Genomic DNA, 25318 nt, shown 5'->3' with positions numbered 1-25318 from the left:
TTCATAACTGCATTAGGGACCTAGCATAGGAAGTGTAGTTTGATGATCCATCTTTTAGTATGGAGAAAACATATAAGCAAATCTGCCTCTATCATTGATGTTTTATGTGTTTCTGTAGACAGAGCTCTGACAGTCTTCCTGAGTTCCCAGTGATGATAAGTAAAGGTACAGGTTCCTTCTGTGCACAGTGTGTTCACTAATGTCTCTCACTGGAAATTACGTGGCCTTACCCTCCAGTAAGGAACTGTGTGTGTACTGTCAGCTAAATACTTTTGGACTACTTGAAACATTAAAACCATGTACAAGCATAAGTCGCTCCCTTTTATCTTCAGTAGAATTAGTTTTAATGGGTAGTTTTTTAGTGGATTCTTTTTTTTTTTTGTTACCAAGTGGAAATATTTGTCTAAAAGCACCAAAGTGGGCAACTTAAGCTGTGTACACACAGAGCAATATATCGCTGAGTAATATATTGCTCGGTGTCCTATTTTCAAGCAATACAGTATATTGCTCAGTGTCTCCTTCTCATCAGCGACCAGAGATGATCACTGATGAGAAGGAGAAACTGCCTGGGGGAAACAGCTGACTGCCGGGGAAAGCGCTGGTTGCAGGAGCATGCTCCTGCGACCATTGCAGGGCTGGCCACAGAAGCGCACTCCCGGCGATTTATCGCCCATAGCACATGAAATCACTGGCAATATGGTCGCTCAGCGATATGGGCTAAATATCGCCCTGTGTGTACACAGCTTTACAGGCAGAGGGCCAGATGCACTTAGCTTCATAAGTGATAAAATGGAGAGTGATAAACAACCCGCCAATTAACTCCTGCCTGACATTTTTCAAATACACTCTGTGACATGGCAGGTGGGAGAAATGGCAGGTAGGAGCTGATTGGCTGGCTGTTTATAACTCTCAATTTTATTACTTTTGAAGATTAGTGCATCTGGCCCAGATAATGTAGTCTGTGATGTCACAGTATACTGAATATGTGACAAATGTAACATTATCCAATATACACAAGTTACTGTATGTAATAATGTACCATCTCACACCCTTGTCCCTCTCTTCTGTTTCTTTGTCTCCAATCTTCCTCCTGCTTTGCCTTCCCTCTCTCTTTCTGTGAGCTTCCTCCCCCTCCCATTTTTCTCTTTCTTTTCTTTTCTCTCTTTTCCTGTCCTCCCTCCCTATGTGACAGCGTCCCTTGTTTCTGCAGCTGTCTCCTCCTCTGTCTGGACTTTTTTCCTTTGTCTGGCTCTAACATTCTTGTCCTATTTAACCCTTTGTTATATCCTTACCCTGTGTGACATGGCTGCCAACTTACAGATCAACCCAGTAACTTATTTTCTGACTTTCATTTACCTGGATGGATAATCCGAGTTCCCATACTCCTTGCCGGGGTTCATTATAGTTGAGCTAATTTTTTATAGTCGTCTCCAGGGGAGTTACACCCCAGTAAGTTCCCAATATCCGAAAGAAAATAGGAAACCATCAAATACACGACCTTCTTATAGTTACCTAGAGGAGCGCTGCTAAACATCGATGAGGAGGGGTATATCAGAGCCAGTGTGTCATTTTGCATATATGGTAATGCTTACTAATTGTCCCAGAAATACATACTCGTGCTGAGCTCCATTTCTTGCAGACTTATTCTTATTAGTATTACCAGTATTATTAGTAGTACTTATTGGTATTATCCGAGCTCTCCCATGTACACTAATGGCTACTGTGTTTCTGGGAAGGAAATAGAAAAAGTAATCAAGTCAAGTGCTTTGAACATTTTGATAGTTATAAATAAAGATTTGCATTCAATCTGTTTGAATTCTGAATACTGCGATTTACTGTCCTTTTCATGAAAAACACAGGTTCTCAAACTCGGTCCTGAGGACCCCACACAGGGCATCTTTTCCAGGTCTCAACACAGAATCAAGTAAAATATTTAGCTCCACCTGTGGATATTTTACAATGTGTCAGTGAGTAATGAGTACACCTGCTGGGTGACCTGGAAAACATGAACTGTGTGGGGTTCTGAGGGCCGAGCTTGAGGACCACTGCTCTGAAATATCTATACTTGATGCCTACATGTATCAAAGTGTTGTGTATTTTAACAGAGCTAACACAGGATTTCACAATTGCAACATATATATATATATATATATCAGCGTTGCCGACTCTCCCGGAATGTCCGTGAGACTCCCGGAATCCTGGGACATCTCACGGACTCCCGGAAGAGGGCCCCTTTCTCCCGCAGCTGCAGCTTTCCGTCCCCTATATGTATAGTGCGCAACTGCGCATGCGCGATGAAGCGCCGTACGCATCGCGGCAATAGTACCTTCATCAGCCTGGAGACCTCCCCGATCCCCGTGTACGGCAACACAGTACAGTGTGCACGTGAAGCCGTCCACTGCCTAACAGCAACAGGTGACAGCGGCTTCCCCTCCCGTCCTCCAGGCAGCTAGTATTAACTAGTGAAGTCTTTTCCTGCAGCAGCAGCAGCAGCACACAGTGACACTTGTGACAGCCGGCTCCGGCACACGGGTCACGGAGGCTGCTGCTTTCCACACACAGCACTAAGGTAATTGGATACTCTAGGCTTCTGTGTGAGTTCCCTGTGCAGCATTATAGCCCCTTTATCACTTGCCTTAACGTAAACAGTGCCCAAGCAGCAGCAGCAGAGTTGCAGCAATAATATTATCATCTCCCTCCTTGAGTCTGTCCTCCTCCTCCTCCGGGCACATCCAAAACCATATAACCCTTTGAGGACTACAGTGCAGGCAATCCATAGAGATATTTTTCTGATATTAATTTCTCATATTAATACCTAGATAAAACCCATATCTGGCTGCTTATCAAAGTACTGTAGGCCCGCCCCTGGTGACGCAAGGCCCGCCCCTGGTAACGCAAGGCCCGCCCCCTGGCTTTTCATTTTCTCCCTGAAATTAATTTTCAAAAGTAGGCAACCCTGATATATATATATATATATATATATATATATATTTTATTTTTTTTAAACCCTCTAATGAGAAGCAATTCTTTATAACATAACAAACCTCCTCGGAATGAGGGCTTTATGATTTTATGAGGATCATAAGTGATGTAACAATCTGTAAATCTACATACTTCTCACCTAGTGACCAATAGCACCGTGCCAAGGAGATCGGCATCTGGTGACGATAGAGTACAGTTTCTCAGCTATGCTCCTTTTCATTTTCCACCACAGACTATTGTCAAAATATCCCTTTTTATCTGGTGTGATTCACAGGGACCGGAGGCTTTACTTGCAGTGTAGTTGCCTGAATGCACTCATCTGTGGTATTTTTGCACCTAGCTCAAGTTGCACTGACCTATGCGAACTGATTAAACTTTTATTGAGGCTCTGAATTCGAGCTCTCCTCTCTCTCTATCTGTCTCTAGCGCAGTTTAGAGAGTTAAAGATTAACTAGTTTCCCAAGCCAAGCAATATGTCTGCACACAAATAGTGCTTGGCTGGATATGTTACAAGAACGTAGGTATGCTTTTGTGTGTCTGTGTGCATATGTACTGTGTACTGTATGTGTGTGTGTGTATATATCAACAATAGTGCACTAAGCGCCCCAACCGTAATAAATAATCGATGGATTAACATATCCCCCAAAAAATATTTTATTACAATAAAATGTTTTTATCCATAGAAATATAAAATGCAGTTGCTCTCTGAGGCTGGAGTAATTCTCTTTATCTTGGACAAATATTGTTTGAAGGTCAAAACAAGAAACATATAGGGTATTTGCTTTCATCGGCCTTCAGAGCCCCAGCAAGTACATGCCTGATGCCTTCATAGAATTGTAGAATATGATATAATTATTATTTTTACAGTAAGTCAGGGTTGCCTACTTTTTAAAGTCTCGTCTTCAGGAGAATCCCAGAGAGGAGACTTTCAGCAGCACTTCGGAGGGCGGGGCCTGATGTAGACGTCCTCAAGCCCCGCCCCCAGTACTGCAAATCCAGCAATTCACTTGTGTCGACCTAATGACCCTGTCTACCTAAACCCGTGCCGACCTTTTGAAGGTGTTGACCTGACGACCTTCAGTGGTTGACCTAATGTATGTCGACCTTCCTTTGGTCGGCCTAATGATCCCAACCTGTGGAGATGTTAGCGGTGAAAATACCAATGTTGTCACCCCCCCATAACCATAGCCCGCCCTCACTCACAGCAGCCTGACCACCCCATTTTTTTTTTCATTCAGTAATTTTTATTAAATTTAAGTGGACCTTGTTACAAAAACATACAATAAACATGACTACTTACAAACCACAAACAGTATGTGTGTTCTCCATCAATCATACAGGTTGTGTGATTGTATTAAAAATACGCCCGCCCGAGCAGGCAATGCCACGCCTGCGTTCCCAGGGTTTTTATGGGGACACTCATGAAATGCTGGGCATTCCCCCTGCTCCGGCCCCCTGTTCGCCGCTTCTGGAGCAAACGGCCAAGCGAGCGTGATACTTGCCGAAGCCGTTCGCTCCTGGCGTCTGCACATGCGCTAAATATGCATGAGCAAACACAGGGAAGGGGCTGAATTCGGCTTGGTACGAGCGGGTCTGTATCTGTATTAATGGGCTCAGTGTGTAATAAAGTTATACTGGTACTTGTGTGGTATCACGACGGCGGCCGCAAATCGCATGCAAAAATCGGAATGCGATTTTGCATGCTATTCCATCCTTGCACACCCCCACTATCCAAGTCAGCCCGAAGCGTGGCGAGCGGACGCGGTACGCGTCCTCCCGACCTGTTCATACCCCCACTATCCACGTCGGCATGGAGTTGATTTTATAAAGCGTGGCGAGCGAGGGGACACTGATTACTTGACATGTATTCCGCGTCCCCTCCTAGGGCTCGCCACGCTTCGGGATCATTTTCCGCTACGCTCGCCACTCTTTATAAAGTCAACTCCACGCCGACGTGGATAATGGGGGTATGAACAGGTCAGGAGGATGCGTACCATGTCCGCTCGCCACACTTCGGGCTGACTTGGATAGTGGGGGTGTGCAAGGATGGAATAGCATGCAAATCGGCATGAAATTACGGAAAATCGGCCGCGAAATCGCATCGCGGATCAAATCAGCCTCAAGTTCCAATGGGCCCTTTAATGCCCTGCATGCTGGGACTTATGGGACTTATGGTTCTCAGCAACCAGTCTGATTTAGTCGATCATTTTCTACAATAGAATACAGAATTGATCACTATTATCGGATTGGTCGCTATACGCAACATCACATGGCACCAAACTTTTCAAATAACTTTTTCACAATCAACAGTCAAATGAATGATAAAAAAAAAAAAAAATCTAAAATAAAGCAATTTAGTTATATTAAACTAGCTTTATATTTTTTTTTATTATTTTCACATTTTATTGGCTTTTAATTGTTTTCCTACTTATGCTTGATTGTCTGAATCAATAAATAACCCAAATATAGGATATCTAATGCAGAGCGATTATGTTTAGCAGTTGTTTATCAAATATATTTTAATAACATTGTCAAGTCATTGACCAAACTCTCCAATGTACTAAAAATATATATCACCCTAAATCAAGCAAATTCTGTCAGTCTTAATCAATTCAAAAAAAGCTACAGTATGGCAGTAGTGATGGCTTAAATGATTTTTACCAAGCTAATAGACAAGGGTTAAAAGAAAGTTTTATTGCAACACGATTACCGAGACTCCCACTTTCTTTATTATAAAATAAATCAACTTTCTTCTTTCTCGCCGTAGTCCAATGGGACAGTTGTAATTGTGCAGGAAATAAAAACCTAACCGCCCGGATCCTAACTGACTGTGAGCTGAGTTCACACTAGTTCCCCTGTTATTAGTGGGAATTGGCCCAGGATCCTAGCCTTGGGGCTAGTGGAGGAATGCATTTCAGTTGCGGTGGCGGGCTTCCCAGTTTTCTTTTATTTATTTACTAGCGTTTTACCAAATATTTCAGTTTTCTATTGGAAATCACCATTACAATTGTTTAAAAATGTTTTAACGGATGCACTGTATGGTTTTACGTTCTCTGTTCCTGCACATATATAGCTATGTGCTATTATGTGCAGGGGTCTAGCCCATACCTCCCAAATGTCCTGATTGCAGCAGGACAGTCCTGCTAATTGGAGACTGTCCCTCCTGCGGGTGGTAGTGTCACGCGAGGGGGGCGTTCAGTTGAGGGGAGCTGAAGAAGAAATGCAGCGAGAGAGCCGGGGTCTACCCAGCTGCTCTTGGCAAGCCCCCAAAGTGACAAAAACGGGGATCAGGACAATAGGCCTGACCCCTTATTCCGATGCCACACCCACTTGCGGTGTAACTCCGCCACCTTTTGGGGATGGCTGATTTCCAACAGAATAATGTTGGGAGGTATGGTCAATCCTACTTTCTATTTGTGTTTATGAATATGTGCTTTGGTTTTCCTTACTTATAATATCATTTACTCTATACTCCCTACAACGACACCAATAGCGAGATGTATCAAATGGAAAATGCGGTAAAACCCCGGATTTACCGCATTTTCCTATGTATCAAAAATGATACCGCAGTGAAGGGTATCGCCACCTTTGGGTGGCGGTACCCTATAGAAGCCTATGGGCTTCTTTTCGCCGCCCGCCGACGCAAACCCGCCGCCTCGCCGACCCCCCCTCTGGCTTACCTTCCTGAAGGGTCCTCCTGGACCCTGGAAGGTAAACCTCTCCTCCCCCTAGTTACGCAACCGGACGTCCTTCCGGCTGCAGGGGGGAGGAGGAGGTGCCGGGGACAGCTTGCTTAGCTGTCCCCGGCGTGACGCCGCGTGAGGGATGCAGGAGCCGGCTGGGAGGTGACGGAGACCCCCCGCACACCACATACCAGGTATCGCGGAGGGCCTCCGTCACCGCATCGCGATGCCAGCCGCATATGTTAGTAGGGGGGGGGGGCGCGAAGGGCGGTGATGTATTTTAATACATCCCGCCCCTAATCCTTGGTTTCTGATGCCCTGCTGCTATAACCATTGTTGCATCAATGTCCTCTGCTGTAAGTCACTAAATTGTGCTACATCCTATGTCTGCCCTGCTTGCATTGTTAGGTAGATCCATGCTGTGGAATGCTGCATGATCCCCGCTTGAACCTCCTGCGTGCCGTTGCTTGTTGCAGCCGGCATCCTCAAGTGTGTACGCATTTGCCAATGCTGGCACACCCACCGGGTCCCATCACGTACGACCTCACAGGGTACACATTTCTTCTAATGGAGTGGTTCCCAACCCCGATTCTCAAGTACCCCCAACAGTTTGCATTTTCCAGGTCACCTGTTGATTTTTTTAATGTGACAGTTGGTGATGCACAGTGCTCCTGCTGGGTGACTAGGGGAGGGATATACTAAGGTCCCGCATTTTCAAATGTACTAAAACTCGGCCGCCCTGTCTTCGCCAGGCAGGGTACATCGGTTGCAAATTCACAATGGGGCAAACCAATTAGAATGAGGGCCATAGCATGTACAGGGTTTTTCTTACATTTATTGGGTAGACATTTTATTGCTGTAACCAGTTATTTTATTGGTTTAATAAAGTCAGCTAAGCATTCTAAATAACAATTTTTGATAATTTATAGAGGTACAAGGCTGTCATTTCAGTCAAACACAAGTCAATATGTTGAGTGCAACTAGTGTGTTGCAAAAATATATTGTTCCCTTTAGTAGGATGGTAGGTTTCATTCAAGTTGCCCTGGAGCCCAGAACAGACAGATGCAGAGCAAATATTGATTGTTACAAGGAAGGATTTCCTGCTTTATTGTTTCCCCTTAACCATATAGTGACTGCAAAAATGTAAATCATACAAGCAGCTGCTTTTATTCTGCATTGAAGCCCCTTTCAACATGTACAGCTCCCACTTATTGGTTTGATGTATGGTTTTTTTTCTGTGTGAAAAATACAATCCCAGTGGTCTGCAGCCTTCCAAATGCCTTTGAAGCAGTTTTAATATGTTGGACCTTCTATGAAGTGTCATCCACTCCTAACATTCTGCCATGTCTCATCCCAGGCATCTTCCTAACCCCTTGTGATTAACAATAGCCCAGGGATCATGTCTGGAACACTGTATTCTTTCCTTCTAGATTTCTTTTCCATTACAGCATTCTTATTCTTATGTAGATTAAATCAGTTGTGCCATGTATTCTTATAATTAAAGCAGCTGCTAATATCCACATACCAAGTCTTTGAAAATAAATATGTGCTGGAATTAGAAATTGTGTTTCGTCCATCTTTCCTTTACAGTGAGAGACAACAAGATGTTTATTTTATTTCCAGGCATTTAACAATAAAAGTCAAAATAATCAGGCTTATCAAGTAGATATAATGCAAAAATAGTTAAAAGAAGGGCTTTAGAGAACGTGGCTGGTTTACTGTAGATTTTTAAGCATTACAAGGGAAGAACAAGACCATTTGCTACCGTGGTAGCTGATTGGGTGCTGGCAGGGGGTGGTCTGTAGAGCAGCTACTTATGGGATAGAGTAAATCCCTGAAAACATATACAGCAAAAAAGAGTAAAAAGTAGCGCTAGTATACCAATGAGGAGTTCAAAACGAAAATAAACATTTAATGGTGCACACGAACATACATAAGACAAATAATTAAAGAAATTAAAAACTACTCATCAGATTGGCACACCTCCTAATAGATGATAATGGGATCCATTCCTATGTATATCCTATGTATACCGCCATACTTGGATGTATAGATGGGGAAAGATTGAACCACATCAGTTGACACAGTCTCCAGTAAAGTTCTCTAATAGTGTTATAGTTACCAATTGTGTCCACCTGAGGAGTTAATCCAATTAGGATTGCATAGCAGCGATATCCTCTTTGTTGGGAAGGTGCAGAGATAGAGTCCCACTGTGCGAAGTAGGCAACTGGAAAAAGGTCCTCAATGGTGGGAGGCTGGTCTGGATCCAATAAAGTGCAAGGGTGGCAGTAGGCAGCAAAATGGGCTTGCAGCCCCTAACGCGTTTCACTGTCACAGGTACAGCTTTTTCAATGAACTTTTGAAAAAGCTGTACCTGTGACCGTGAAATCACTACTGTGCATCAAATAAAATATACATTTAAAAAGTGTTCTTATCTCTGAAAACCTATCCACTCCCTACCTCGGTGTTATATCTGTACTAAAAATATGAATTACTAGCGACCCGCCCCGGCTCCGCACGGGAAGCACTAATTATCTATAGCCAGATGACTTTGGATTTTTATAGTTGGTTGTTAGATTCTGGAATACCTTGTCGACAACGGCTTGAATATTCAGTTGCATTTGACAGAAGTTCGGCAGGAACGAAATCTCATTTGTGGCGCAATCAATCATTTTATCTTAATCAGCTCCGATTCATAGACATGCCATAGCCTGGGTCTGTTTCTTCTGATACAGATTTAGGGGGATATTCAATCCAGGGTCACGACTGCCGTGACCCTGTCCCGTTCTCAACCGGCTCGACTTGAAATCATCAGACGGGATTCAATGTCTCGCCTGTCAAATGCCGATAAGGGGGTGTGGCTGCGAGATACGGCGGTGGATCGCCAAGTTGCGGCCGGGAGCTCGACAATCCACGGCCGTTACCGGCAGAACAGGCCCGACTGCTTCAAATGTCGAGTCAGTTCTGCCGAGTTCCCTGTTCAATGCTGTCGGGGAAGACCGAATTGAATAGGGCCCTGCCGCTATTCCCCCAGTCGGGAGATTGAATACCCCCCTAAGTGGCCTCTACAATGTGATTTAGCCAGACATCCTGACTAACATGAGGTTTACTCAGATTTCCAGTTGTCTCACAGATGCTCCAATGCTGCCTCCTCTGATGCAGCAACGGTCACCAAAGCCGGTGGGGTATTTTAAGTCAAGATACTTCCTGCGGCTTTTGCAAATTTTAGCCGACCTTTTTATGCGCCGACCATTGTAATGTCGACATTTTGCTTGTGTCGTCCTTTTGGTAATGTCGACCTTGTCAAGGTCAATGTTGTCCATGTCTATCTAAACCAGGCATGTCCAACGTTGGCCCTCCAGATGTTGTGAAACTACACATCCCAGCATGCTTTCCACAGTTTTGCTATTAGAGAATGCTAAAACTATTGCAAAGCATGCTGGGATGTGTAGTTTCATAACATCTGGAGGGCCAACGTTGGACATGCCTGATCTAAACACTGTTGGCTGTCTATCATCTGTCTAACTATCGACCTATCATCCGGATATCGAATCAGGCCCTTAGTGCTAAAAACAGGTAACCAGGCCTTTGAAATGAATTAGGAAATGAGTGGCTTGTATAAGAAAATACAATTCTAAATTCTGTGAAATCTGAAATCAGAACATGTAAAATGGGTGTTTTACTTTATGAGAAAAACCTCCAAAATGTCAGTATCTCTGTATATTTACAGTACACTTCTTATAACTACTAGGCCATTTCCTTTAATACACTCTGTGTTTGTGCTAAGCCTTTCTGTTGTGCTAAAGAATGTCCGTAGCATAAAAGGAAACTGAATGCATGACGATTGTGACTAGAAATGTCTGTTCCCTACAAAGTCTGAATATATTTGCATTTACCCGTTTCATGTATTACTGTGCTGGCAGCAATATTGCCATGCACTTTTTTTGTTGTTAGTATTAATATAACACACACATATTATACATTGCTTTATAGGAATATTTGTCACATCAATCTTACAATGTAAATTCTTTACCACCTGGACATGCGCGCGCACACACACGCTATTGTCAGATGCAAACTAACTAACCTACCAGTATGTTTTTGGAGTGTAGGAGGAAACCAGAATATTCAGACGAAATCCACAAACTTCCAAGGGGGTGATTCACATTGGATCGTAACGGGGTGATTTCGGCCGATGGTGGGGGTCTGCGCAAGTGCGTACAGGCGCATGTGCAGACCCTGGCAACTAATGGCTCCGGCGAGTTACACACACGCCGGCTCATTCAATGCGGGGAGGGAGGGCCAGAGCAGAAATGGGGCATGCCCATGGGAACATTCAGTGTTTTATGAGCATCCCCATGAAAATGCTGGGCGTTTCCATGGGAACGCAGGCAGTTTGATGCCTGCCTGGGGTGGTCGGCTAACGTCACAGGATGTCAGCGCCTGCCCGCTCTTCCAATGGACATCGAAGGAAATAAAAGTCAAGTTGAGACTGACTTTTATTTCTGAAGGCAGGAGAAATCATTTGACGGCCTGTGACCATCGAATTATTTCTCCTGCTAGCGGAGGCACACGAGGGGATGTTTTAGCAAGCACATCGCCTCGCATGGTACTGAGGGGATTTGGCAAGGGGGGAGGCGTTCGGGTGGGCGGCATTTTAGCACTTGGTAAGCAGCGATTTTTCGCTACTTCAGTCAGGAATTGTACATACTGCTGAGCCATTAATAGCCACACAATGACACTGTTGAAAAACTTTCTGTAATTGTGTCATCTGCAGACTTTAGTAGCAGGCCTAATGTAGTTAATCCATCTATACGACCAAATTAGAAACTGGTCCAGTTGCATGGTAAGTGCTTCCATACCACAGAGAATCTCCCACACCGCGACAATGTCTTTTTTATAGTTTAAGTAAACATTATTTCTGTTTTATAACACAACTAAAGACAAGATTTGTAATTCTGTCTCACTGATTATAGTACAAAGATATTTTAAGACCATGTAATAAATATGTATTTTTTTTTTCTTTGTAGGTAGGGTATGCTATTTTGATGATATGTAAAATGGAACGGTTTACTGACTTTGGCACCCAGACCGATGCAGTCGTGGTGCTGTCCATTGCACAGGCTGCCGTTTTGGGCCTGGTGTCTGAAAATGAGCTGTTTGGTGCCACAATAAGCCCAAGTGGTTTCTTTCCTGCCTCCAGGAGTGACTATTTAGATAATGGGCCTGCTGAGGCTGAACAGCCAGAAGGTGAGGCCTACCTTAGCTCAGGGGGAAAGGTTGCAGCTGAGCCTATCGAAGATGAGGTCTTGGACTCAGAGAAACACACAAGGAGGAAGAAGCGGTTGCCAGTCAGAGTAGTCCCTAAAATAAAATATGAAAAGCCAGAGGAGGAGAAAGATGATGGGGAGATCTGCCAAGTAGTGGTAGAGGCCAAAACTGAAGAGGGGGAAAGTGAAGAACCCTTTTCACAGGATACTCAGGAGCCGACATGTGAGAACACTGTTCAAAACAGTACTGTGAAAATGATTGACCTCAGCACGTTCCGCAGGAGGCCAAAGAGGCCTCGCCACTTTCGGGAAAGACCACGCCATGAGGTAGAGTCTGACTATAGTCACATTATACAGCATCCCATGCAGAACTCGTACCCTCTTCCATCAATGCCTTTGATACAAGGGAATTCAAATATGGGGAATATGCAAAGACAATGCAGTTTTAGCCCTAGCTTAATGCAGCCTAGTGACCCCAGAGCCCAAATTGTCAGATCGCCTAAGGCAGAGGAAAACTTGCAAAACTATGTTTGGCCAGAGCCTAATGAATTTGAAACGGACACAATTGAAACGATTGAGCGTAATAAAAAGGCCCAGCTGGACAGGCTAGACATAAACGTCCAGATTGATGATTCTTACCTGGTGGAGGCTGGTGACCGCCAGAAGCGGTGGCAGTGCCGGATGTGTGAGAAATCCTATACCTCAAAATATAACTTGGTCACACACATACTGGGGCACAGTGGCATCAAGCCCCACTCCTGTCCACACTGCAACAAGCTTTTCAAGCAGCCAAGTCATTTACAGACTCACCTTCTCACTCACCAAGGGACAAGACCGCACAAGTGTGAGGTATGCAACAAAGCTTTCACGCAGACCAGCCATCTGAAAAGACACATGTTACTCCACACAGACATCAAACCCTACAGCTGCCGCTTTTGTGGCAGGGGCTTTGCCTATCCCAGTGAACTGAAAGCCCATGAAGTAAAACATGAAAACGGCAGATGCCACGTTTGTGTTGAATGTGGTCTCGACTTTGCTACCCTAACACAGCTGAAACGTCACATCTCGTCACACCAAGGACCTACAATGTACCAGTGCATGGAGTGCAACAAGTCCTTCCACTATCGCAGCCAGCTGCAAAACCATATGCTGAAGCATCAGAATGTTCGACCGTTTGTCTGTAAGGAGTGCGGCATGGAGTTCAGTCAGATCCACCATCTGAAGCAACATTCACTCACGCACAAGGTAGGTTTTTCTTTATAACTCCCACAATGCTTTTAGCATTTTCATTGAACCATTATTGCCGAAATAAATGTTTTTCTGACCGTGTTTTGTAATTAAAACCCAGTAAATACAGAATACAGAAAGTAATGCAGGAAGGTAAGCTGAACAGGAACTCCTCCTAGTTTGGATGCTTATTTATGGATAGCATCATCAGTGCACGCAGGGTGGTGTACAACAATAGCAGCTGATGAGCTACAGGTTGCTAATCCTGCTCGGCAAGTCCCACTGATATGCTAAATATAGTGAGCTGTCTGGATAGAGGGACCACCCATGGAATAGGAAATAACCATACATTCAATGCAAGCCATGTGTGATCGTTTGTAAACATTTAAAAAATTTGCATGAATGTTCTATTTTTGTTTATATAAATTTTATTAATGTAATGCCGAAATCACAAGAACGAAAGACAATATAAAGAACCTGCGCAGAGGTTCGTGACTGAATACACATATGCACATCATTCATGCTACAACGGCATCACCGTTTTTTATATATAACATTAAGGAGAAAAAGAAATAGAAAAGGGTGCGAAATACTAGAAAAATAGTACAGGGAGAACAGAAGAAAATAGGGGAATTTAAGAGGAGAAAAGTGTCCTTCAGAACTCAAAATAAAATCTAGGAAAAGAAGATTAATGGTGGAACGAAAGAGGAAAAGGAAAAATAGGAGTGGGGGGGGGGGGGGGACAAGGAGAGTGAGGAAAGGAAGGGGGGGGGAGGGGGGGGGGGAAGGGAGAGTAAAGCCCTGTCCGACTGGCCATGATTATCTTGACTAAGTGTCCGATAAGAGGTTATTGGAACTAGGCCCATGTTCCTAAGGAAAGGCTGGAGGTATGTTAAAGTAATTAGTCCAGGGCTCCCAGATCCTAATATGCATTAATGTTCTATTACATGACCACCACCAGCACCCCCCATCTTAGGGCTGCACTGGAAACTGGTGCTGACTAATGTACACCATTTTGACTGATTTTATGAAAGAACACACACAAAAGAGAGCATAACGACTATCAATGTCACTGGTTCCTGAGGTATTCTAGATGGACTTGCTGCTTTTTCTTTTTATCCATTGATTTGTGAAGTTACGAAACTATCTGGCTCCCTCTTGTGGTATGTGGATGTAAACAAAATTTCCCTTACAATAATTACAGGATTTACTTAATTGAAGACACAATTCTGGTTTAGGTTTGTTCAGTGTCATAAATATGTCACTTGCTCATGAATTGATAGGCTGCATTCCTCAATTAATCCACTTGATTCCTCAACCTCCTATTTTTGTCCACTGATGAGAAGGGCCTTTATAGTCTCACTTAGGATCTTATTCTGGTTGACTCTCAAAGCTGCGAAATTCGCAGCTTTGTAAGTCAACCAAATGCAGCACGGCCATGTGAATGCTACGGGGTATTATGGCAATACATTAAGAGTTGTGGGCTATGAATGTATGTCACACGTATGTCTTGTCTTAGTCTCTTGCCTGCATTTTGATATAAATGATTTCTTCTTTATTTATTTCAGGGAGTAAAGGAATTTAAATGTGAGGTATGTGGGCGGGAATTCACTCTGCATGCCAACATGAAGCGTCACATGCTGATCCATGCCAGTGTCCGCCCATTCCAGTGCCATATCTGCTTTAAGACCTTTGTGCAAAAGCAAACGCTGAAGACTCATATGATAGTGCACTCCCCTGTCAAGCCGTTCAAATGCAAGGTACAAGCCAGGCAGCTGCCCTCTGTAATGGGCTATACTGGACTAGGCTTTTCTTGACTGTGGTTGGCAATGATGCAATTCAGTGATTTTAACCCTTTGAGTGCCAAGTGAATTTGTCAAAATAGGTGTGAAAATTGCCAAGCTTTTTGTACGCAGCTTTATTTATTTGAATTTATATAACAAATGTGAGCGACGCTGGTATTTTTAGCGGATATTTTGAACATCTCTCAAGAAGATCTTGGCACTCAAAGGGTGAATTACCCATCAATTCTTGACGTTAACCTATTGTGTTGTATTTATGTGGCATTATTTGCATCCGCAGAGCAGAGTAAGCATTAACATGTATATATTTCCTCTATACAATATAGAAATACCTATGTGATTTCACTGGCCTATGGTAAAATGATTGGCTGAATATTGCTTCAGCTCCCACCATGGCTGTCTATGAGCAGATACAATGGGTATACTTTAACCTAAGAAAGCATTTCACTACAGCTATGCGTGAGATTTATCAAAACTTGGACAGAGCTAAAATACCGACCAATAAACTTCTGTCATTTCTCACACAGCCGGTAAAAGGACTGGAACTGATTGGTTAATATGTTATCTCTCCAAGCTTTGATAAATCTCACCTATTGTTATTTACCATTCCCCAAAAAAATTCCTTGTGATATATCTGACAAAAACAAGGAAACTACCATGCACTTTTTGTTTTTTGAGTTTAGGCATTAAACTGCAACCAGAGTAATGGGCCCTACACACATAGCGATGTGTGTAGGGCGACCTAGCTATGCTAGGTCGGGCTGTGCTGCGCCGCTATTGCATAGCACACAGAGCTGACAGCCCACACACAGAGCGAGCTGTCAGCTCTGTGTGCTAAGCGAGCAGACAGCGCCAGTGTTCTCCGGTGAGAGAACCCTGCCGATATTGATGGACACTGTCCATCAATCTCGGCTAGCGATAAAGACGCGCAGGGACGTGCATTGCTGCCGATATAGCCCCCACACATACACCGATGTGAGGGCATTTTCTAAGCGACTTTGCCAAACTAAGCTAAATCGCTTAGAAAATGCCTTAATATCGGCATGTGTGTAGGCCGTATAGAACCTCTTACACCAAGTATGCTTATGACACTGCAGAAAACACATAGCCATTTTGGTTTGACTTTTGTTTTTTCAGTTTGGGCAGTCTCATTGTGATACATTATCTCAGGCCAGTCTATAACACCACCCCCCCCCCCCCATCAGGATAGGCACTGCCTTCAGTCTGCACATTTATTCATATCCTATTCTCATCTAGGTATGCGGGAAATCATTCAATCGAATGTATAATCTGCTGGGCCACATGCACCTTCACGCCGGCTACAAGCCCTTTAAATGCCCCTATTGTTCCAGCAAGTTCAACCTGAAAGGCAACCTCAGTCGTCATATGAAAGTTAAGCATGGGGTGATGGATATCAGTTTAGAAAATCAAGGTAAGAATCCATATTTCATCCTGCTTTAAAGGAAAAATTCTCAGAAGAATTTCTCCCAAAACATAAAACTGTGTTTGGAATGAGTCTAGGAGTTTCCTCATCTCTGTTAGTGCAATCATCCAGTTCCGTTGTTCTCACAAATGTTCTAGTCATCAGCAATAAGAACTACTAAGTAAGAAAAAACAAATTGGTTCCCCAATGGTGCTAGGATTCAGAGATCTTGGTTACATATACAGGTTGAGTATCCCTTATCCAAAATGCTCTGGACCATGAACATTTTGGTTAAGGAATTTTTTGGATTTAGAATTTATTTTTTCATGGTGGTGCCCCAATGGTCCCCCCGATGTCTATGGTGTCCCCCGGCATCCTTCAGGACCCTCTTCAGCAGCATCTCTGGTCCCAAGGGTGCATTGCGTGAGTGCACGGACATGCCTGTGACGTCACCGGCATGCCCGCACATTCGTGCAATGCACCCCTAGGACCAGAGATGCCTCTGAAGAGGATCCAGGAGGCTGCTGTGCACATCGGGGGACAAGGTAAGTATGAAAAAGAGGGGCGGGGAAACAAACAAAAATACATCAAGACTTCTCTGAGTATTGGGGGTCCCTTTTTCTATATCTATGTGTGAGGTGCGGCACCCTAATAAATTAGCATAAGCCATAAAGCCCAGTGAAAAAAGTGTTAATAAGTTTTAAAATAGTCAAAATTGTAAGAACAGTTAGTCAAAATCTCAGTGTTTCCCCTGCTTGCAATACCGATCACTGTCTACTTTTGTAAAGCGCAACGCAATCTGCTGCGCTATATAAGAAAGTGGAAATAAATAAATAAATACATTTAGAAGGTGCTAAATAAATAATAAGTACAATCTGATTGGTTGCTATGGGCAACATCCCATCTTAGTAAAGGTACAACCCTTGCACCTTTATTCTCCTTTTCAACTTCTGCAGCTCTCACCACGGTACTCCTGTACTGCAGCTGCTGCAACCAAAGGCTGGGGAGTCCTCTGACAGAGGGGAACCCAGGGCACGTGCCCCTGGAGGGCTTCATCTCCCCTCCTTTAATCAAGCTCCGTGTGCCCCGTTCTTGCATCTTCATTGTAGAGATGAATGAGCTCTATGTGGATATAAATCTCTCCTATGTTCACGTCTCAAAAGAGAGAACTAAGAGGAGATTAATTATTAAGACCATTGTGTGCAGCCAGCCACATCTATAGTCCCCGGGTAACTTTCTTCCTTTAACATACGGAATTATTACATGAATATGACTTTATTCTTTTCCGTTTCGGAGTTAGAACAAGCACTTTTAAAGAAACCCTAGTGAAAACCACTAGGCGCTAAGGGCCTGATTCAGGACTACTTGCTAGGCTGTGTATATTCGCTGCCCAGCGAGCAGGTAAATGGCATCCCGCTGAATGCAACTCCCCCCGCCAAGCAAATCCCTGTGCTACCATGCGAGTGGATGTGTACGCGTACACATCTGCTCGCATGCGGCCGCATGGAGGAAAAAAATCATTCAATGCTCGCTCACTATCAAATGAATTTTTTTCTTCACACTTTGTTATGAAAAGCAAGTCTATACTTTTCAGATGGCCGCTTTCCGTCAAATTGGGGGCGAGCGCTGACGTCATGTGATGTCCGCCCCGAGCAGGCAGGGGCACACCTTCGTTCGGACGGCCCTCCCAGATAAGCTGTGTACCTATGCACATCATACTAGGCACACCGGGGGTTATTTTGGTTCACTCTGTCTGACAAATTCCTTCTAAGATGGACAAAATCATGTGCACTGCAGGTGGGGCAGATGTAAAATGTGCAGAGAGAATTAGATTTGGGTGAGTTATTTTGTTTCTGTGCAGGAAAAATACGGACTGCTTTATTTTTACACTGCAATATAGATCTCACTTTGAAGTAAAACCCCACCCAAATCTAATTCTATCTGCACATGTTACATCTGCCCCCCTGCAGTGCACATGGTTTTGTCCATCTAAGAAGGAATTTGTCAGAAAGAGTGAACCAAAATAACCCCCACAGTGACCAAAGGCTTCCTATATGTTCCTTATTACTTAAAAAATATCATATATAACAGGACAGATTGTACGCAGCAGCTGATAGCACAGTGGTTACCAATATCTTACAGAGCTTGGGCAATGGCGTAACTCCAATTAGCACCTTATGTGTGTAGATGTGTATGCTGTTCCCATGTTTGCATGGGTTTCCTCCAGATCCTTTGGTCTCAACCAGAAAATGCAGGTAGATTAATAGGCTTCTATCGAAGCCTATTAATCTACCTGCATTTTCTGAAATGGTGACCTTCGTGCATGTGTGATCTATGTGGTAGAGAATTTAGACTTCAAGGACTGATGTCATTTAATAAACCAGAAGAAACATTTCCAGAATAGAAATACCACAAATAAGTGGGACAAATGTTATTTTGATTTTTACATTGGGACAAAGCCAACAAATACAGAGAAATTGCTTACCTCAAAAGATAATGGGGGGATGCTCTAACATCCGCGCCCCCTTACCGCCGGCTACCGCATACATAATTATTGCATATGCTGTAACATATGCGATAATTATGGCAAAGGACAGCTCTTGCGTCAAGAGCTGTCCTTTGCGGTGGGTCCTTCCCTCCCTTACCCAGCACCGTGCTGCTGCGGCGGGGGGGTGGCTCTCCTCCTCCCTGCACCCGGGAGAGGATCATAGTGCAGGGAGGAGGAGGTCACAGGTCCGGGCAGCACAGCTCTGTGCTGCCCAGACACAGGTGCGGGGGGTCGCGTTAGAAGCCCATAGGATTCTATGGGGCATCGCTTGATTTTTCTGGTGATGCCCCCCAACGCGGTAACCCGGCGGGGGATGCTTAGAACATCCCAAAATGCGGTAAAAACCCAGATAACGCATTTTTAGTTTAGAGAATCTCCCCCAATGTCTAGTATTGGCATTCCTATATGCAGTATTTACCCTTTTGCGTTCTTATTTCCTTTTATTCACATACAAACAGTAAAGAGACTTTCTGATAAAGGATAATAATCTAAATGGGTTGGGATGGTGCTGGTATCTATTAATTGTACTAGTAGCATTTTAATCAGCTTGAACTGTATAAAGGCTGAGTCTCCAATATCCAAACATTCAAAATGTTCTGAGCAAGACTGAGGGCAGTATTCAATTAGGAAAATTCGCTGTGTTTTATGGCAAATTTCTGCTTTTTTCGCGTTGGATAGAGAATTTTGGTCTCAAAAAGCGAACAACCCTATTCAACGTGCACTTTTCGCCGTCTTTCTAAGTGATTTTCGCAGTGTCTCTCTGTGTAGCAATTCTCCATCTTTTTATGGAGAAGTGGAACGTGAACTTTTAAAATAAAAGTTTTTTTGTTTTAATTTTGGTGTAAAAAAATCAGGAATTTTATTCCGGCATGCTATTTTTATTCATGTGCTTATACAGATAACAGCCAGCAGGGGGCCGGAGCCGAGAGCCGCTCATTAGATATTCATATATTCACTGCACCCGATCATCACATATGCACGATCGGGAGCAGTGAATATACCCGGTCCCCTGCTGGCTCTGGGGGGGGGCAGCTTGTGCTGCCTGGGTCCCGGGGAGCCCTCCCCCCCTCCTCATACGTTCTGGGGCAGGCAGGGAGACTTCAATCTCCCTTCCTGCCACCGTCCCACGGCTCCCTGCCGCAGACGCTCATCCGCTGTAGGGGTTAAGATTCGCCGCGAGGGGCAACGAGCACCTGCGACGTTGAATACTGGGAGAGCGAGTGGCAGCCAGCCCTCCTGAACACAGCGAGTGTGCAGCGAATCCTAAACAGGATTCGCTGCACACCGCAATTTTTTACATTGAATACTGCCCTGAGACAGGGACATCTCTGCTTTCCGATGGTTCGGTATACTCAAACTTTGTTTAATGTATAAAATAATTTAGAATATTGTATAAACTGACCTTCAGGCTATGGGCCAGATGCACTAATCTTCAAAGTGATACAATGGAGAGTGATAAACAACCAATCAGCTCCTGCCTGACATTTTTCAAACACAGTCTGTGACATGGCAGGTAGGATCTGATTGGCTGGCTGTTTATAACTCTGCATTTTATCACCTTTGAAGCTTAGTACATCTGGCCCTCTTTGTGTGAGGAGTATAGAAAACATAAATGCATTTCTAGTTTAGACTGTAGTCCCATCCCCAAAATATCTCCATATTGTATGCAAATACTGTATTCCAAATTGCAGAAAAATCCAAAATACAATCATTGGGATATGGGAGACTCATGCTTTATATTCCTTGTACAAAGTAAATCACATACTTGCTGTATATGGTTAATTTAATAATTATTTCATTTTTTTTAATTGACATCTTGTAACCAGTGACTGTAAAATTTTTATTTCATTTAGATTCTAAGCTTCAGAATATGTAGCACATTAGCTATAAGGCTGTACCACAGATCAATTAGAGCGTTAATATGACCACTGATCCTCATAAGACATTTCTTTGCTATTTCACTTTAGACCCAATGATGGACCTTCCAGACCAGGAAGCCAATGATATAAACAGCCATCAGGAAATGGGTGCCTATGAGGAGAACTCCTACACTTACAAGGAGGTTGAGAATGTGGCTGAAGATCACTCAATAGCAGAACAGACTATGAAGGAAATGGTCTATTATAATGTATTATAGTTTTAATACAAAATTTCAGGCTTAAAAGGAACTACCTGAATGTGGCTGAATTTCTAATGGCCAAGTTTTTTTGTTTTTTTTTTTGTAACCTCTCACTATTGAAATAAAGTAGTTTGAGTTCTGTCTTCAACAAGAGATAACCAACCTGTCAGCTGTGACCTTGCCTCACAGAAGAAGTTATGGATATTTGGCCAGACCAGCTCATTGCTTCTGCCGGTATGGTTTACTGGAGAAGGACATTATCTCAGTAGGTTCCTTTTTGTCTTGGCTGTGAGATACCTCTTTGCCCTGATAAAAAGATGGACTTCAGGACATTATAGTAGGTCCTTTTATGGACCACGCACAGTCAGTCATTTATGTTTTTGTAGTTTGACACTGGTTATAGTTTTGCTTTTTCCTATCTGTTGTGTTCCCTGTATATGACATGCTGATGGCTTGAATGATAGCTATCAGGAAATCTAGGGTTGCAGGGGAGGTTAAGCTACTGCCTTTGTTTCAAGCTCAGAGGAACATTGTCTTACACTGAGAGGCTTGTTGGGAATAGAACATATCAATACAGAGATTGTGAATTCAAATTAGAACCAAGTCCAAGAGCAGATTACATGCACCAATCTACTGCTTACTGTTCTGCGGGGAGGGTTATATTGACTCTTTTATAAAGATAATTTTATTCTATATATAATTAAGGAGATTGAGGAAGAATATGTTTAATCATACACACAGTGCAACAAATATTGCTGCCTTTCTACCTCTCCTGCAATCTATATTACGTCCATATTACACTGAGACTGTACTGATTGTTACTGATCTGTAGGTTACACTGTATTCTTGTGTTTTTAGGATACAACGTGAAAGGTGTTTTGACTAGTTAAGAAATAATAATTTGTCTTAAAAATCAAATTGACTTACTACATAGGGAAGATTTCCAAATGAACATCTTTCTGGGTCATGGAGGGCCCACTAGTAAGTCTAACTCTAAAGGCCCACTGTATGTTTGAAAAACAAATGTATGCATTGAAACATTTCATTATTTACTTACACAAGTAATGGGGTGTGCACACTGTTCGATTTGGACTCGGAATCTAAATCGGATTTAAATCTATCACTGTTAACTGCCTTGAGGCCCAGCAGCACCGGGATCGAAAGAAGAAATAGACTTGCCCGGCAAGTCTATTTCTGCTTCGATCCTCCAGATCGAATGCAGAGTAATGCTGCTCTATGCAGCATCCCCCTCCCTGCGCGATGGCCTCGTACCGTCTGTCCTTCCTTCCTCTTCGATGACAGATTCTACCGGCCGTCAATGTCAAATCGCTATCAACGGCTGCGACACCGAACAGTCTGTACACCCTTTTACAGTGTTTAAGGTCTAAAAACATGGATAAATAAAGTAAAATGACCCTTTCCCATATTAGGTATCCATTATTTCGATACAGTCACCAAAAACATGAAAGCACACTCATCGACCAAAAAAACATGAAAAACCTTATCAATGTAAACCTTTTGACCATGTCGACATTTGATTGTAGACTTAGACACTGTAGCTCTAAAAGACCTAGCCCCATTTTATACTTCTTCCAATCATGTCATTAGGTCCCATACTTTGGGGTACTTCAGAGGATCCTATGGTAACTTGAATGACCAGCCCATCTTACCATTGAAGTTCCAAAAGTTCCTGTGGGAAGCATTCCAAACAATTTAATTGAGAATATACTTCATAAAGAAACCAGAACCCTACTGGGTGCCACAAACATGTAATGGTTTACCAAAACCCATTGTTTTACTCTGTACTGTAGCCTTACTGCCAAAGCACACTAGAAATTGCACTTATATGGGCTATATGAGCCCCTATAGATGGTTTGTAAGGGATTTTTCATTGACTGTTGTTAAATATTCTTGTCGAGTTGTAACAACTTTTTGCAGAAAATGACATATAAATTATAGTCCCCCGCCATTCTGCTAGTTGAGGGATGATACGGGACATAGAGGTCATTTTTACTATAATAGAAAATGTGAGTTTTAGAAGATCAGAATCCTAAATGTATTTTTGACATTAGTTTGCGGGGTTATTTTAATACCCTCTCAATGTCCATATAACTGCCAGGAGATATATGTATATAATTAGCACTAATACGAGGATGTTAATTCCTCAAGTATACTTGCAGAGGAATGCAAATAAAAGGCTTTATGTTACTGCAAGTAATGAAGCAAGGAAATATACAGCTCCAGCACTGAACTACCATATATAAATGAGACAAATGTGATTTGATTCTTAGATTATAGTGCACACAACAGAGTGTTCTGTCAGAGTCACAGCTGCAAAGAAACTCTGCTTCCGCCAATGGCACAGGTGTCTTAGGTATTGATGTTTATTAAACCAAGCATTGTTGCTGCCTTTCTTTAATACTGTAGCAAAATACAGATCTATTGATGTTTTGATGCTGCAATATCGGGCATATAGCAGTTTTCAAGTCCTCAATAGAAGTAGAAGCATGATCATAATTAATTTTTTTTTTCTTTCTGTTTATTATAGATTGAATTGTGCAATTTCCGATTTTACTATTTTCTGGATATTGTTGTGTAATACTATTATTGTCATCTGCTTATAATCATTTTTGTGACCTTTGTTTTATGTAGCAGATTGGATTTTCTTGTTCTTTTCATGAGACACTGAGACTGTATTAGTATTCTCTTCTCTGTATCCGCCGTTTTTTTTGGAGAGAATTTCCGTAGCTACCACAATGTTTTGTTTGTATTCCATCTACAACTTACAATTAGTATGGGGAAATGCATTTGGAAGATGACCACTATAATCATATGTGTCCATATACTGTACATCTAGCCTCCTTGTGCGGAAAGGAGCCACGACTATGTATTGCCAGGCAGGAAGTTGTACAGAAAGGCTCCCGGTCACATGGCACTCGCGCCTTATGTGTAACGTGACTTGTAGCGCACGGAGAATAGACGTATATAAACACATCTGTTCCATCTTCTGACTGCAATAACTGGCTCAGTAAAGAGGAAACTAGTGTTGGACCTGAGCTCGTCCAATTTGGTAAATGACATGTGTTGTAAATCAGTGAGTGTCCAGCAACTTGTCTGCCGCTGGTGCATTTCAACTGTACACTGGGCCTAAAGCAGGTTTTTAAGTAAAGCAAACAAACAATTTAACTTTGTGTCTGGAACAAACCATGTTTCAACGTAAGGGGAAACAAATTTTTTTGGACAGGGTAAATGCTGGCTGCTTTTGCATGTACTGTAGCCCACAAATGTCAGCTTTATTTTGACACTGCAATTCCGTTTAAACCCATGGCACCCAAATCTAAATCTCTTTATTCGTTACATCTTCCCCATGATATTGCCCAATTGGTTGCTTTACTTAAAAACCTGAATCAGGCCCACTGTAGCTAATGTGTTACTGTCCAGATGATTGATGTAACTGCTACTGAATATATAGCTTTGTGACATTGTTTCAGATGAGAAAATACTAAACCCAAAATGTAGATACTTAAAGAAAATATTTATTTTATAATGTTGGTCTAATATTTTGACTCATCTTCTATTTGAATTTTATGTACTATAAATAAAATAAAATGAGGAAGCAAAGCTGCGTGCGATTACCGATGATTTGCTATTGTCCTTGACTGACTGAAAATAAATTGGATCAAAGACATCACTTTACTACCACATACCAATATAGCTAACAGGATTTCAGTTGAACTAGAGTTCCCGACTCCTCCAGCTAGAAGCCTTTCCATGTAATTGGTGCTCCCATAACAACTTGAAATTCTTATCAACACCTGAAGGTTGCCTAATCCTACACTAGAACTTGATGGGACATATGTGAAAAATGCCAGCTGCTGATGCACTGAGTCTCTTCCAGATGCCTCACTGGGCAGTACAAGATCTCTTGTGCAGAACAAAGCTGGCAGATGTTGCTGTGGGGGAGATGACGTATCAGCACAGATAACGGCACTGAAATTGCTTTTCCACAATAACGATAAAAAAAAAATTGTTTTACCTTTTGTGAGGTGTTCCGGACAGATTCTTAAACAGATGTACCCCTAGGATGAACTAATTTTAGTGCCATCTGTGTATTTTTGAGTGTTTGGAGATGCTTAATCCATCCCAGTTTCTGAAATGTGTATCTGTTATAATATTTTGGTTTTTATTTAATATTATGTATTTTATTTTATTACCAGTTTCTTATATAGCGCATACATATTCCTCAGTACTTTATAAAGAATAT

General features: G+C 42.7%; 1 protein-coding gene across 7 annotated transcripts in view; it reads left to right on the top strand.

The window, feature by feature from the left end:
• ZNF710 (zinc finger protein 710) overlaps positions 1 to 25069 on the top strand; it is an 80649-nt gene extending 55580 nt beyond the window's left edge. For 6 of the 7 annotated variants that reach the window (XM_083184143.1, XM_083184145.1, XM_083184146.1 and 3 more), the window contains 4 exons: positions 11696 to 13180; positions 14731 to 14922; positions 16222 to 16396; positions 20903 to 25067. In XM_083184143.1, the coding sequence (XP_083040269.1) occupies positions 11714 to 13180; positions 14731 to 14922; positions 16222 to 16396; positions 20903 to 21072 (2004 nt within the window). In that variant the 5' untranslated portion in view covers positions 11696 to 11713 and the 3' untranslated portion in view covers positions 21073 to 25067. Of the gene's footprint in view, positions 1 to 11695; positions 13181 to 14730; positions 14923 to 16221; positions 16397 to 20902 lie in introns of all 7 variants that reach the window. The other variant, XM_083184147.1, reaches the window with a different exon arrangement.
• Positions 25070 to 25318: the final 249 nt, after the last annotated feature.

The sequence above is a fragment of the Crinia signifera genome, chromosome 4 (genome assembly GCF_055691185.1).
Source record: "Crinia signifera chromosome 4, ASM5569118v1, whole genome shotgun sequence".
NCBI lineage: Eukaryota > Metazoa > Chordata > Amphibia > Anura > Myobatrachidae > Crinia > Crinia signifera.
This window is presented reverse-complemented; position numbering and strand designations above follow the sequence as displayed.